At 43.8% G+C, this 11,553-nt stretch overlaps 2 protein-coding genes across 2 annotated transcripts in view; one reads left to right on the top strand and one right to left on the bottom strand.

Moving 5' to 3' along the window:
• Positions 1-1,056: 1,056 nt before the first annotated feature.
• On the top strand, positions 1,057-4,599 carry rtn4rl2b (reticulon 4 receptor-like 2b). The gene is made up of 3 exons (XM_067410791.1): positions 1,057-1,189; positions 2,211-2,437; positions 2,524-4,599. The coding sequence occupies exons 1-3, from the start codon at positions 1,132-1,134 to the stop codon at positions 3,613-3,615; spliced, it is 1,377 nt and encodes a 458-aa protein (XP_067266892.1). The 5' UTR covers positions 1,057-1,131; the 3' UTR covers positions 3,616-4,599.
• Positions 4,600-9,931: 5,332 nt separating this feature from the next.
• Positions 9,932-11,553, bottom strand: part of jakmip1 (janus kinase and microtubule interacting protein 1) — a 33,469-nt gene continuing 31,847 nt past the window's right edge. The window contains exons 18-21 of the mRNA XM_067384370.1: positions 10,927-11,004; positions 10,344-10,547; positions 10,140-10,205; positions 9,932-9,982 (exon numbers count right to left, since the gene is read on the bottom strand). Coding sequence (XP_067240471.1) covers positions 9,932-9,982; positions 10,140-10,205; positions 10,344-10,547; positions 10,927-11,004 — 399 coding nt within the window. The remainder of the gene's footprint in view (positions 9,983-10,139; positions 10,206-10,343; positions 10,548-10,926; positions 11,005-11,553) is intronic.

Genomic DNA, 11,553 nt, shown 5'->3' with positions numbered 1-11,553 from the left:
TTGTGTTCTGAAGATGAACGAAGGTCTTACGGGTGTGGAACGACATGAGGGGGAGGAATTAATGACTATTAAATTAACTAACCCTTTAAGGTCCCACATGACATTGTATCCTGTTTTTAATAAAACTGGAAACAATTTCTTCAGTCATGTCCTGTAGGAATGACTGTAATTACTATAACGAGGACAGTCTGATCTGTTTCCTATCGCAACACTCATAATGGCATTTTATTGTTAATGAGCAAAAAAGTCTTAAATTGGGTCCAGAATGATGTCCTGTCATGTGAATGATCTATCTCACACCGATTTAAATATACAGCATGTGAGGCAGGCACACTAACAAGGGCACTAAAGACTCCAGATCGGTCACTAATGCACCAGGAGAGAGAGATTTACCTGCTCATCTTTTACTAGCTGGCCTCACTTACACTTTATGGACTCTGCCATCTATGAATGAACATTAGAAGTGTTACAGTTTTTGACTACTAATTTTATTCCCCTTCCACTGCATAAGGAAAAGCTGCGACTATCTGAGTGCTCGTGATGTGAAAAATTATCCAAAATTATGGTGGAATCAATAAGAAAATTTCATTTGGATCTTTTGGGATAGGATCCATCACATGTCTGATTTTTTTGAATTCCTTTGGTTTAATATATATTTCTATGATAATTTTTTTTTTTGTCACTCCTGTATTCATTTATATTATGGTCTTAATGTGTATTTAAAAGTGTATTTAGAATGTATCTGTGCTTTTCCTCCATTAACCTTATCTGAAGCCTACACACTGCTTCGATGAGGCTGTGGAGTTTTCTAGCATGTTTACTAATAAGACTCTAGAGAAAAGAACAGTCATTTATGTAAAACAACCGTTAAAGTTATTTAGTCATCCCCCTCAACACACTCACTCAGACACACGCTCCGGTTTCCTCCCCCCACCTACGTCCAGCTCGCCCGCGCGCGCGTTACGCATGAGAGATTCCGTTGCTTCGCGCGTCGGTGGGCAGCCGGTGCTGGACTATAAAGGCTGCCGGAGAGCGTCTCTCCTCAGTCGCAGTCGACTCGAGCACCAGAGCTGACCGGCAGAGCAGATAGCAGCACGCGCACACTAACTCGCTCTCGGTTTGGATTTTGGGATGGAATCTCGTGCGGCTGCGCGGAGCGCTCGCGCCTCCAACACTCTTACCTTCAAGAGTAAGTACCAACTTTGTATTGTAATTATCAGTTAATGTTTAATGATTAAGCTTAATTGTATCTGACGCATAATTACAGCCATTTATTGTATACAAGTTGCATTTTTGGTTACGTTGTAAAGCTGAAAACACGTGTTATTATCATTGTTTATGTCTGATAGATATTTATTGATGCATCTAGTTCCACATCTATTGTGATTTTTAAATGTTACAAATAAATTATCAATTTGTATCGTTTATATATATAATGCTGACACTGTAGTGTAAATTTTTACATTTGGAGACTGTTGACCTTATGTTCATAAAAAATTTGTAAAAACATATTTGTTAATCTCATTTTCTTTCAACAGGAGTTAAGTAAAAAAAGAAAATAAGACTAACAAATAAGAACATTTTTATGAACACTTTTGATGCATTTAGAATAATGAATTATTTGTTTACAATGGGGAAATTATAAAGCAACTGTTAAAAAGCAGGTACGCAATTATGCAGAAAGGTACACGGTTAAGTTTTCCACATTAGTGCAGTGGATCAGTACACCGCGTCCTGGAAGGGATGTGGAGTGACCAGGTCATGGGTCAGTAATAGGAAAATCTTCAGTCACATGAATGCAGGCAGCATGATTAATTCACGCCATGCGTGTCTTTAAGCGCCATGTTATTGTGTAGAGTCACCGAACACCGTGAGCTCCCCTCTTAAATATTCATGAGCTGCGGTAATTGAATCGGGTTCGGTTTCACAAACCTGAAGCTAATCCAAGCTTTTTGTTTTATGCACACTGTCCTGTCCTGTCCTGAATGAACTTAGACAGTGTGAGTCTCTGACTGGACAGAACTGCTTTCGTCAAGCAGGACATGTCTGGATATCAAATTTTGGTTACTTAACCGAGCAATGATATCTCAAATAGGATCTGTCACGTCATGTTTCTTCATGTCTGCATCACTCCAGGGCATTCAGTAACTGCGGATCATCTTCTTCTCACATGAACATCATGTTAAGTCTAGGCTCTTCTCTCTCCACAGGTGGTTTGTCTCTTTGGTTGGTGGTATGGCTGTTGGCATGTCGCTGTGCACCGGGTCAGGCGTGTCCCAGGATGTGTGTTTGCTACCATACGCCCATGACTGTGAGCTGTCAGTCTCAGAACTACACCACTGTTCCTACCGGCGTGCCCTACGACTCCCAGCGTGTCTTCTTGCAGAACAACCGTATCACCGAGCTCAGAGCTGACTCCTTTGGCTTCGAAACACAGGTGAGGGAGTATTTATGTGTAAACATAATTGTGAAGATATGCAGGGAGCAGAGACTTACCTTGCCCTTTACCTTCTAAATACGCAGGTCCTGTGGCTGTACTCCAATAACATCACGTGGATCGAAGCAGGTGCATTCAGCAATCTGCGTGTCCTAGAGGAACTGGATCTGAGTGATAACCCCTCACTGCGCAGGCTGGACGGAGGTGCGTTCAGGGGGCTGGAGCGTCTGCAGAGCCTTCACATGCACCGCTGCCACCTGACCGAGCTGCCCGCCGACCTCTTCCTCAAGCTCTACAGCTTGCAGTTCCTCTACCTGCAGGAAAACCAGCTGAGCCACCTTCCCGACGGCCTCTTCTCCGACCTGGTCAACCTCACCCACCTGTTCCTGCATGGCAATCGCATCCGCGTCCTGTCTGAGAACGCCTTCCGCGGCCTGGTGAATCTCGACCGGCTGCTGCTGCACGACAACCGCATCCGGCAAGTCCACCGGCGAGCCTTCCGTGACCTGGGCAGATTGACCATCCTCTATCTCTTCAACAACACTCTGCAGGAGCTTCCGGGTCAGGTGCTGAAGGACACGTCCTCGGTGCAGTTCCTCAGGCTCAATGGCAACCCCTGGACCTGCGGCTGTGAAGCCAGGTCGCTCTGGGAGTGGTTCCGCAAAGCTCGGATCTCCAGCTCAGACCTAACCTGCTCTTCACCAGCCCCTCGTAAAGGCCAGGACCTGAGATTCCTGCGGGAGATGGACTTCGCTCTCTGCCCGTTGCCTGACCCAGGATCTCTGGCTGGCACTACAACCACCACCTTCAGCACCAAGACCCGTTGGTGGTTCTCAAAGAACAAACCGGCTTCATCGTCCAAGAGCCACTTTCACAAGAGCAGCGAGACCCTGAAGGCCTTTCCATTCAGCTCCGTCAAGAATCCCTTGTCTTCATCATCCTCCTTTTCTTCCAAGTACGATCTCACGGCGGAGGAGGCTGCCTTACCCAAGCTAGAGCCCGAAGAGTACTGGGCAAACTACGGCAATGAGGATGCAGCCTCAGTCCCCTGTTTCGAGCTCGAATGCCCACCGGGTTACGACTCTCCCATTCTCCCATCTTCCTCCTCTTCGGCTTCACTTCTGTCCTTCCTCTCGCTCACAGCACTGACTCTCTCTTTCCATCTGCTCTTCAGCTGAGTTTTCCTTCTCCTCTCTTGTTACGCTCCACTACCTTTCTCCTGCGATCGGCTCATGCTGATGAATGCATAGAAGCAGCCATGCAGAAAAGGGTGCCGAGACTGGCACATGACAACAAATTAAACACAACACACAGAGACTGGGCTACTGCATGCGTGCAGCATACCTCAAGTCATGTTCTTCTCTACAACAAGAGAACACAGTAGAGGGGTAAAGAGAAATATAGGGAGTGATGTGCAAAATGAAACTAGAGGTAAAGGTCAGTGGAGGTGAGGAAAGTCTCTACACAGAGAGGAAAACTCTCATTCCTGCAAATGATAATCATGTATATCATGTACATAGGAACATACACATACTCACAGACTTACTTGTCCATCAGGAGCCTGAACATGCTACAGTCAGTAGATTTGAGTTGGGTTCCAGATACATCATCACATTCAGTAGCTCCGAACTCTTTTTAAACAACTTAAGCTACACTTAAAATGTTTACATTTCAAGAAAGAGTTTCACAATAATAAAACATGACAACAGAGATGTTCTGTTCTGACACATTCTGGTTATCATAGTGGAATGTCCATAGTTAATGTAATGAACATTATTACATATGCATATTATATAATGCTCTGACATTTTTAGCAGTGGTTTAAGTATCCAAATTTTTTGGGGCCACTGTATATGATGACTGATGAAAAGATGAGCTAATGGAAGAATGGACTGACAGAGACCGTCACTAATGTTTTTCATTTGTTAAAACTGTGTCAAGTGCTTTGGGTTGTGTTAGTTAATCTGAGTTCAGGTACTTTGGATATCAGGTGAAGTTAGGGCAGGAAGTCAATGTTTAATTCAGCCTGAAGAACTTGTTGAGGTGAGAGATCCGTGTTTTCTCTGTAAGATATCACACAGTCTCTCTCTATGAGCAAGAGTTCAGCTGTTTACAGATCAAAATGTCAAACACAATCATGCTTTCTGTCTAAAAAAGCTTGTAAATAAAAATCACCATGAATAAATATTCATTATCTTTGCCATATTATTGAGTGATCACTTGTAGTATTTGATCTGTTGCTGTGTGTGTGTGTGTGTGTGTGTGTGTGTGTGTGTGTGTGTGTGTGTGTGTGTGTGTGTGTGTGTGTGTGTGTGTGTGTGTGTGTGTGTGTGTAAGCAAGAGAGAAGAGATAAATCTGAATTTTAAATCTGATCCCAGTGTTAAAATTGCTAAAAATAAATAAAATAATACTAAATCCCTAACAGATTATTGAGTTAGCTGCCAGGATGAATGTGAGAAACATTTGTAGTTAAATAATAAACACAAGCTAACATTAATATATAAACTGACACATTCATTTTCTATATTATCTAGAATTTCTCAGCTGATATGTCATTAGACGACCCTCAACAAAACAAGTATGCACTGAAACTCATAGATGTAAAGTGAATTTCCCAGAGGTTGCTCTTTCACTAATTTAGGGAACAGCTTTGTTTCAGATGTTTCTCAAAAAAAATCCTTAGGAGAAGTAAAACAATTGAGAAGGAACTGCAATAATAATTGTAGGATAATTTAGATAGCAGATTATATTACATCATATATCTCTGACCATCATAAGGAGACACTCATTTATTCTCATCTCATTGCTGTCTAGAGGTTATAAAGAGGTCTTTCCTATGGCCATATGTGTGTGCACAAATGTTAAAAATAAATCAGCCGTAAGCTTCTCCTCCAAAGACGCACTTGCTCCATTCTCTAGTGTGTGTTTGTTCTAGGCTTTCTGTTCGACATTGTTCTGCTGTCTTGTGTGTCAATCACTTGCATTCAGGCATTCATGAGCCGGCCATTCATTCATCTCTCGTTTCCTAAATCTCATCATCTCCTCATACTCTCGCTCCAGATGGTTCTGTTTGCATGGACGTGTGTTGGCGTGGTTGTGACGTGCATCATCAGTCGTGTGTCATGCCTGAGAGAGTACAAAGTGTGTGTGTCTCAGAGCTTGAGTGTAAATGCTCCATCTGCAAGATCATTAGCACTATTAATTTAGGGAGCGAACAGAATGTGGGGAGAGACTAAAAAAAGATTGAGTTTGAACCACAAATAACGTTATGTTGCTGGGGACAAATAAAGCCATATTGAAGTAACAAAGTTCACTGCTGTATAAGTATCAGATGCAGTGTACATTAGTGGATATTTATCACATTAAGTGTACATAAGTGAGTGATTCAGACAGAGTGTGCACTAGTAAATATGTATCAGACGGAGTGTACACTAATGGGTATATCAGAATGAGTGCCTACTAGTATGGAGTACCACAAGGCTCAGTACTAGGATCGCACATATTAACCTAGAATACTTGATGGCTGCTCTGTTGAGTCTTCGTCGTCAGTTAGGAACCTGGGTGTGCTCTTTGATACCAATCTTTCATTTGAAGGTCATGTTACTAGCATCTGCAAAACTGCATTCTTCCATCTTAAAAATATGTCTAAACTACGACATATGCTCTCAATGAAGAATGCAGAACAGTTAGTTCATGCGTTCATGACCTCAAGGCTAGATTACTGTAACGCTCTACTGGGTGGTTGTTCCTCCCGCTTGATAAACAAACTCCAGCTGGTCCAAACGCAGCAGCTAGAGCTCTTACTAGAACACACACAAGCTCAGCCTAACATGAGTAACACAAGAGCAAACCTCTTCCGGAAGCTCACATGTTTTGCGTAACACACGAACATGAACCTCATTGGTTACGCAGCACATTTGAGCTTCCGGAAGAGGTTTGCTCTTGTGTGTTACTCATGTTAGGCTGAGCTTCTGCTTATGTTCTCTGATCAATGTTTACATGTGAGTAAAAGCCTAAATTAAATTTGTTCATCATAACAAGTGATCGAGTCTCTTCAGAAAATTTGGACTAAACTGCTCAATTCATATGGATTAGTTTTCCGATCTCTTTATGAACTTTTGAAGCATCAAAGTTTCAGTTGTGAAGGCAGTCTATGGAAGGAAATTTGACAGCATTCTGTTATCAAAAAGATCTTAATGTGTGTTCTGAAGATGAACGAAGGTCTTACGGGTGAGGAACGACATGAGGGAGAGTAATTAATGACAGAAATTTCAGTTTGGGGTGAACTAACCCTTTAAAGCTGGGACTGAGATGGGTCTTGCACATGTGCCCCGTAGGGTCCCATCTAGTGGTAAGTGCAATCCTATATGAAATCCATAAGGGCAATTAGAATGGGGCCATTAGGGAACCCGTGGACAATCTTAAATAGGGCCCATATTTCAGGCCATTTCATACCCATATGGGCCCCACATACAAATGTTGGCTGGATAGTGAATATACACTATATTGCCAAAAGTTTTGGGACACCTGCTTTTACGTGCACGTGAACTATAATGACATCCCATTCTTAATCCGTAGGGTTTAATATGGAGTTGGCCCACCCTTTGCAGCTATAACAGCTTCAACTCTTCTGGGAAGGCTTTCCACAAGGTTTAGGAGTGTGTTTATAGGTATTTTTGACCATTCTTCTAGAAGCGCATTTGCGAGGTCAGGCAGTGATGTTGGCGAGAAGGTCTGGCTCACAGTCTCCGCTCTAATTCATCCTAAAGGTGTTCTGTCGGGTTGAGGTCAGGACTCTGTGCAGGCCAGTCCAGTTCCTCCACACCAAACTCACTCATCCATGTCTTTATGGACATTGCTTTGTGCACTGGTGTTCAGTCATGTTGGAACAGGAACATCCCCAAACTCTTCCCACAAAGTTGGGAGCATGAAATTGTCCAAAATGTCTTAGTATGCTGAAGCATTAAGAGTTCCTTTCACTGGAACTAAGGGTTCAAGCCCAACCCCTGAAAAACAGCCCCACACCATAATCCCCCTCCACCAAACTTGCAATCAGACAAGTACCGTTCTCATGGAACCGCCAAACCCAGACTCGTCCATCGGATCGCCAGACAGAGAAGCGTGATTGGTCACTCCAGAGAACAGGTCTCACTGCTCTAGAGTCCAGTGACGGCGTGCTTTACACCACTGCATCCCACGCTTTGCATTGCACTTGGGGATGTAAGGCTTGGATCAGCTGCTCGGCCATTGAAACCCATTCCATGAAGCTCTCTACGCTCTGTTCTTCAGCTAATCTGAAGGACACATGAAGCTTGGAGGTCTGTAGCTATTGACTCTGCAGAAAGTTGGTGACTTCTGCGCACTGTGAGCCTCAGCATGTGCTGACCCGCTCTGTGATTTTACATGGTCTACCACTTCGTGACTATGTTGATATTGTTCCCAATTGCTTCCACTTTGTTATGTCACCACTAACAGTTGACTGTGGAATATTTAGTAGTGAGGAAATTTCACGAATGGACTTATTGCACAGGTGGAAACCTATCACGGTACCACGCTTGAATTCACTGAGCTCCCGAGAGCGACCTTTTCTTTCTTTTTATTTCTTTCTAATGTGTGTAGAAGCAGTCTGCATGCCTAGTGCTTGATTTATACACCTGTGGCCATGAAGTGATTGAACACCTGAATTCAATGATTTGGAGGAGTGTCCCAATACTTTTGGCAATATAGTGTATATCAGATGTAGTGTACACCCGTGGGTATGGATCAGATGTATGTGAGTACGTACATCAGTGAGATGGAGAATGAATGAAGGACGCTGTGAGTGTGATGTGAGGCGGGGGCCGGCGTGGATGAGTCGGGCTGATTAAGATCTGCGTCAGCAGCGTGGGGGTCTGCACCCTTTCCCTCTTCATCCCCACCAAACTTCTGTTCTCCACTAAATATACACCCTGCCAGACGGCACCAGAGAGGAAGACAGAATGTGTGTGAGGGACAGTTCGAACAAAGGTATCTGAAAATAACATATTGAACAATAACTATATCAGTTTAATGTGAATTCAGTAGTTGGCTTGTAGGATTGTTTTTGGTGGTTTGCATCAGGTGTCCATCACACATCATCGTTCATTCATCTTTCTCTCCAGATGAGAGTTAATCTGCTGTGTTCAATCATGAAGCTCACTGATTAAACCAAATCTCTCTTTTTCTGTCCAACTCTATTTCTGAAAGACAAGTTTATTCAGGCTTTGGCTGAGATCTTTTCTCTCTCTCAGGAATCTTTGTACAAACACACACACACACACACACACACGCACATACACACGCGCGCGCGCACGCACACATACACACAGGGTGGTTTATTTCCTGTTTGTCAGTGAGAACATTCTGAGGTGTTTGATCTCACTCCTGCTGATTTCTTCATCTTCATTCAGACACACACCTCGTCTCATCACCAGTGACTTCTCCTCTAGTCACATGTCTGACACCTTCTCTGACGGGCATAAGAAAGTTTGCCCTCTCCATGTGGCCGGTCTGGCACGATGAGATGAACTCGGGTCAGGTGAGCGACAGTCTGCAGTCCGTTCCCATCCCAGACAACATAAGGAAGAGGGATGGACTATTTATTACTCTGTACTGCCACCTACTGGCCGATCTAAACAAACGTTTGCCTTCAATAAGTGAAGACGGTCTCAGCCGTAGATCTGCTCAGATCTGATATAAACTTTCTGCAAATTCACATTGTTGTCCATCATTTTAAAAAAGGCTTCAAGAGCACATGTGAAAAAAATACAACTTTATTTATTGAAACTAAAAGCAGTCTGACAAGTGTTGAAGTGTCATTAAATACTCATTATAACAAATATTTAGGGTGCATTTAATTTATATTTATATTTGTTCACACTATTTCATCAGACAAAACAACATTAAGCAGCTTCAACTGGAACTCTTGAAATACAAGTGTTTCTCTTTGGAAACATTTCATAAAATATTTAAAAACATGATTTTGTACAACAAACTGAGGAATGTTTGTGTCACCAAAGAGTTTGTATCTTTCAGATACTGCACCTGTGTGTGTGTGTGTGTGTGTGTGTGTGTGTGTGTGTGTGTGTGTGTGTGTGTGTGTGTGTGTGTGTGTGTGTGAGATAGAGAGTGTGAGTGTGTGTGAGTGTGAGTGTGTGTGTGTGAGATAGAGAGTGTGTGTGAGTGTGTGTGTGTGTGAGATAGAGAGTGTGTGTGAGTGTGAGTGTGTGTGTGTGAGATAGAGAGTGTGAGTGTGTGTGTGTGTGTGTGTGTGAGATAGAGAGTGTGTGTGAGTGTGTGTGTGTGAGATAGAGAGTGTGAGTGTGTGTGTGTGTGTGTGTGTGAGATAGAGAGTGTGTGTGAGTGTGTGTGTGTGAGATAGAGAGTGTGTGTGAGTGTGTGTGTGTGTGTGTGTGTGTGTGTGTGTGTGTGTGTGTGTTTCGGGGGGGGGGGGGGTGGTGGGGGGGGGGGGGGGGTTAAGGCCAGAGAATAAACGCTAGGGAGAAAAACAAGAAAAGGAACAAAAACTATAAATTATAATGAACACAAATTTCAAACAAGAGAGAGGAGAGAAGAAGAGTCAGTCTTACAGCTCAAGATTCACTTACATATTAAGAATGAATTTCAGCTCAATCCAACTTTCCCACAACATCTGAACAGCAGAACAAACACATCCATACACACCTTCTCTTCAATCTCTTTGATTTGTCTTCTCTGCATGTCAATCTTATCTTCGAGCTCTCTGATGCGCTGTAAGTTAAATGATAAAGTACCAAAATCATCATCGACTGATTCTGTCATTCCAGTCCTGTACGACCCGCTGCCTCATACTGTCCGAGCGTACAGTTCACATCATGCACACACACACACACACACACACACACACACCTGCTGCGCGGACTGCAGGAGCTCCATGCGCTGCTGCAGGACGAGTGTGTCGGCGTGGCGACTCTGCCGCAGGATCTGTCTCCGCACCGCTTCCATGGACTCGGCCAGCTGCGCTCGCTGCCTGTCACTCAAACTCTCTCCCACACAGCTGTCGGGATCCTGCTGTAGAGCGGAGAATAATGTGGCCTCCAGCTCCTGCACCCTCTGACCAACACACACACACACACACACACACACGAGAGACAAACCCTCGTGAGTTTGGACACGAATCATCTTCTCCTCTTGATCAAACTGGCACTGCCACGATCATGTTCTGTCACTTCTTAAAGAAATCTATTATGTAACAAAATATTAATGTCTGACTGATTCATGTCTGGCGATGTCACTGCTCTTACTGTATGAAACTACAGAAGTTTTGAACAGATATTTGTAAAAATGATTCACTTGCTGTAATTTCTAACATTTCTAAGCATTTGTTTTTACTTTATTGTCAACTGTTTTCACGAGACTTCACTGTGGCAGGCCAACAACATTTCTCTTACTGACACTTGAATCCCGTTGATGAAGATACTCAATCTCGTACCAGCTGAGCGTGATCCAGAGCTTGTTTCCTGTAGTCCAGTTCCTCTTCCAGGAACCCTTTCTGTTTACTGAACAGCTCCTGAGGGCATCAGTGCAGGGGGTCAGGACACACACACTCACACACACACACTCACACACACACACACACACACACACACACACACACACACTCACACACACACTCACACACACACAATCACACACACACACACACACACACACACACACACACACACACACACACACACACACACACACACACACACACACACACACACACACACACACACACACACACACACACACACACACACACACACACACACACACACACACACACACACACACACACACACACACACACACACACACACACACACACACACTCACACACACACACACACACACACACACACACACACACACACACACACACACACACACACACACACACACACACACACACACACACACACACACACACACACACACACACACACACACACACACACACTCACACTCACACACACACACACACACACACACACACACACACACACACTCACACACACACACACACACACACACTCACACACACACACACTCACACATGTTTGTTTTTGTGAAT

Source organism: Chanodichthys erythropterus, chromosome 1 (genome assembly GCF_024489055.1).
Source record: "Chanodichthys erythropterus isolate Z2021 chromosome 1, ASM2448905v1, whole genome shotgun sequence".
In the NCBI taxonomy this organism is placed as follows: Eukaryota; Metazoa; Chordata; class Actinopteri; order Cypriniformes; family Xenocyprididae; genus Chanodichthys; species Chanodichthys erythropterus.
This window is presented reverse-complemented; position numbering and strand designations above follow the sequence as displayed.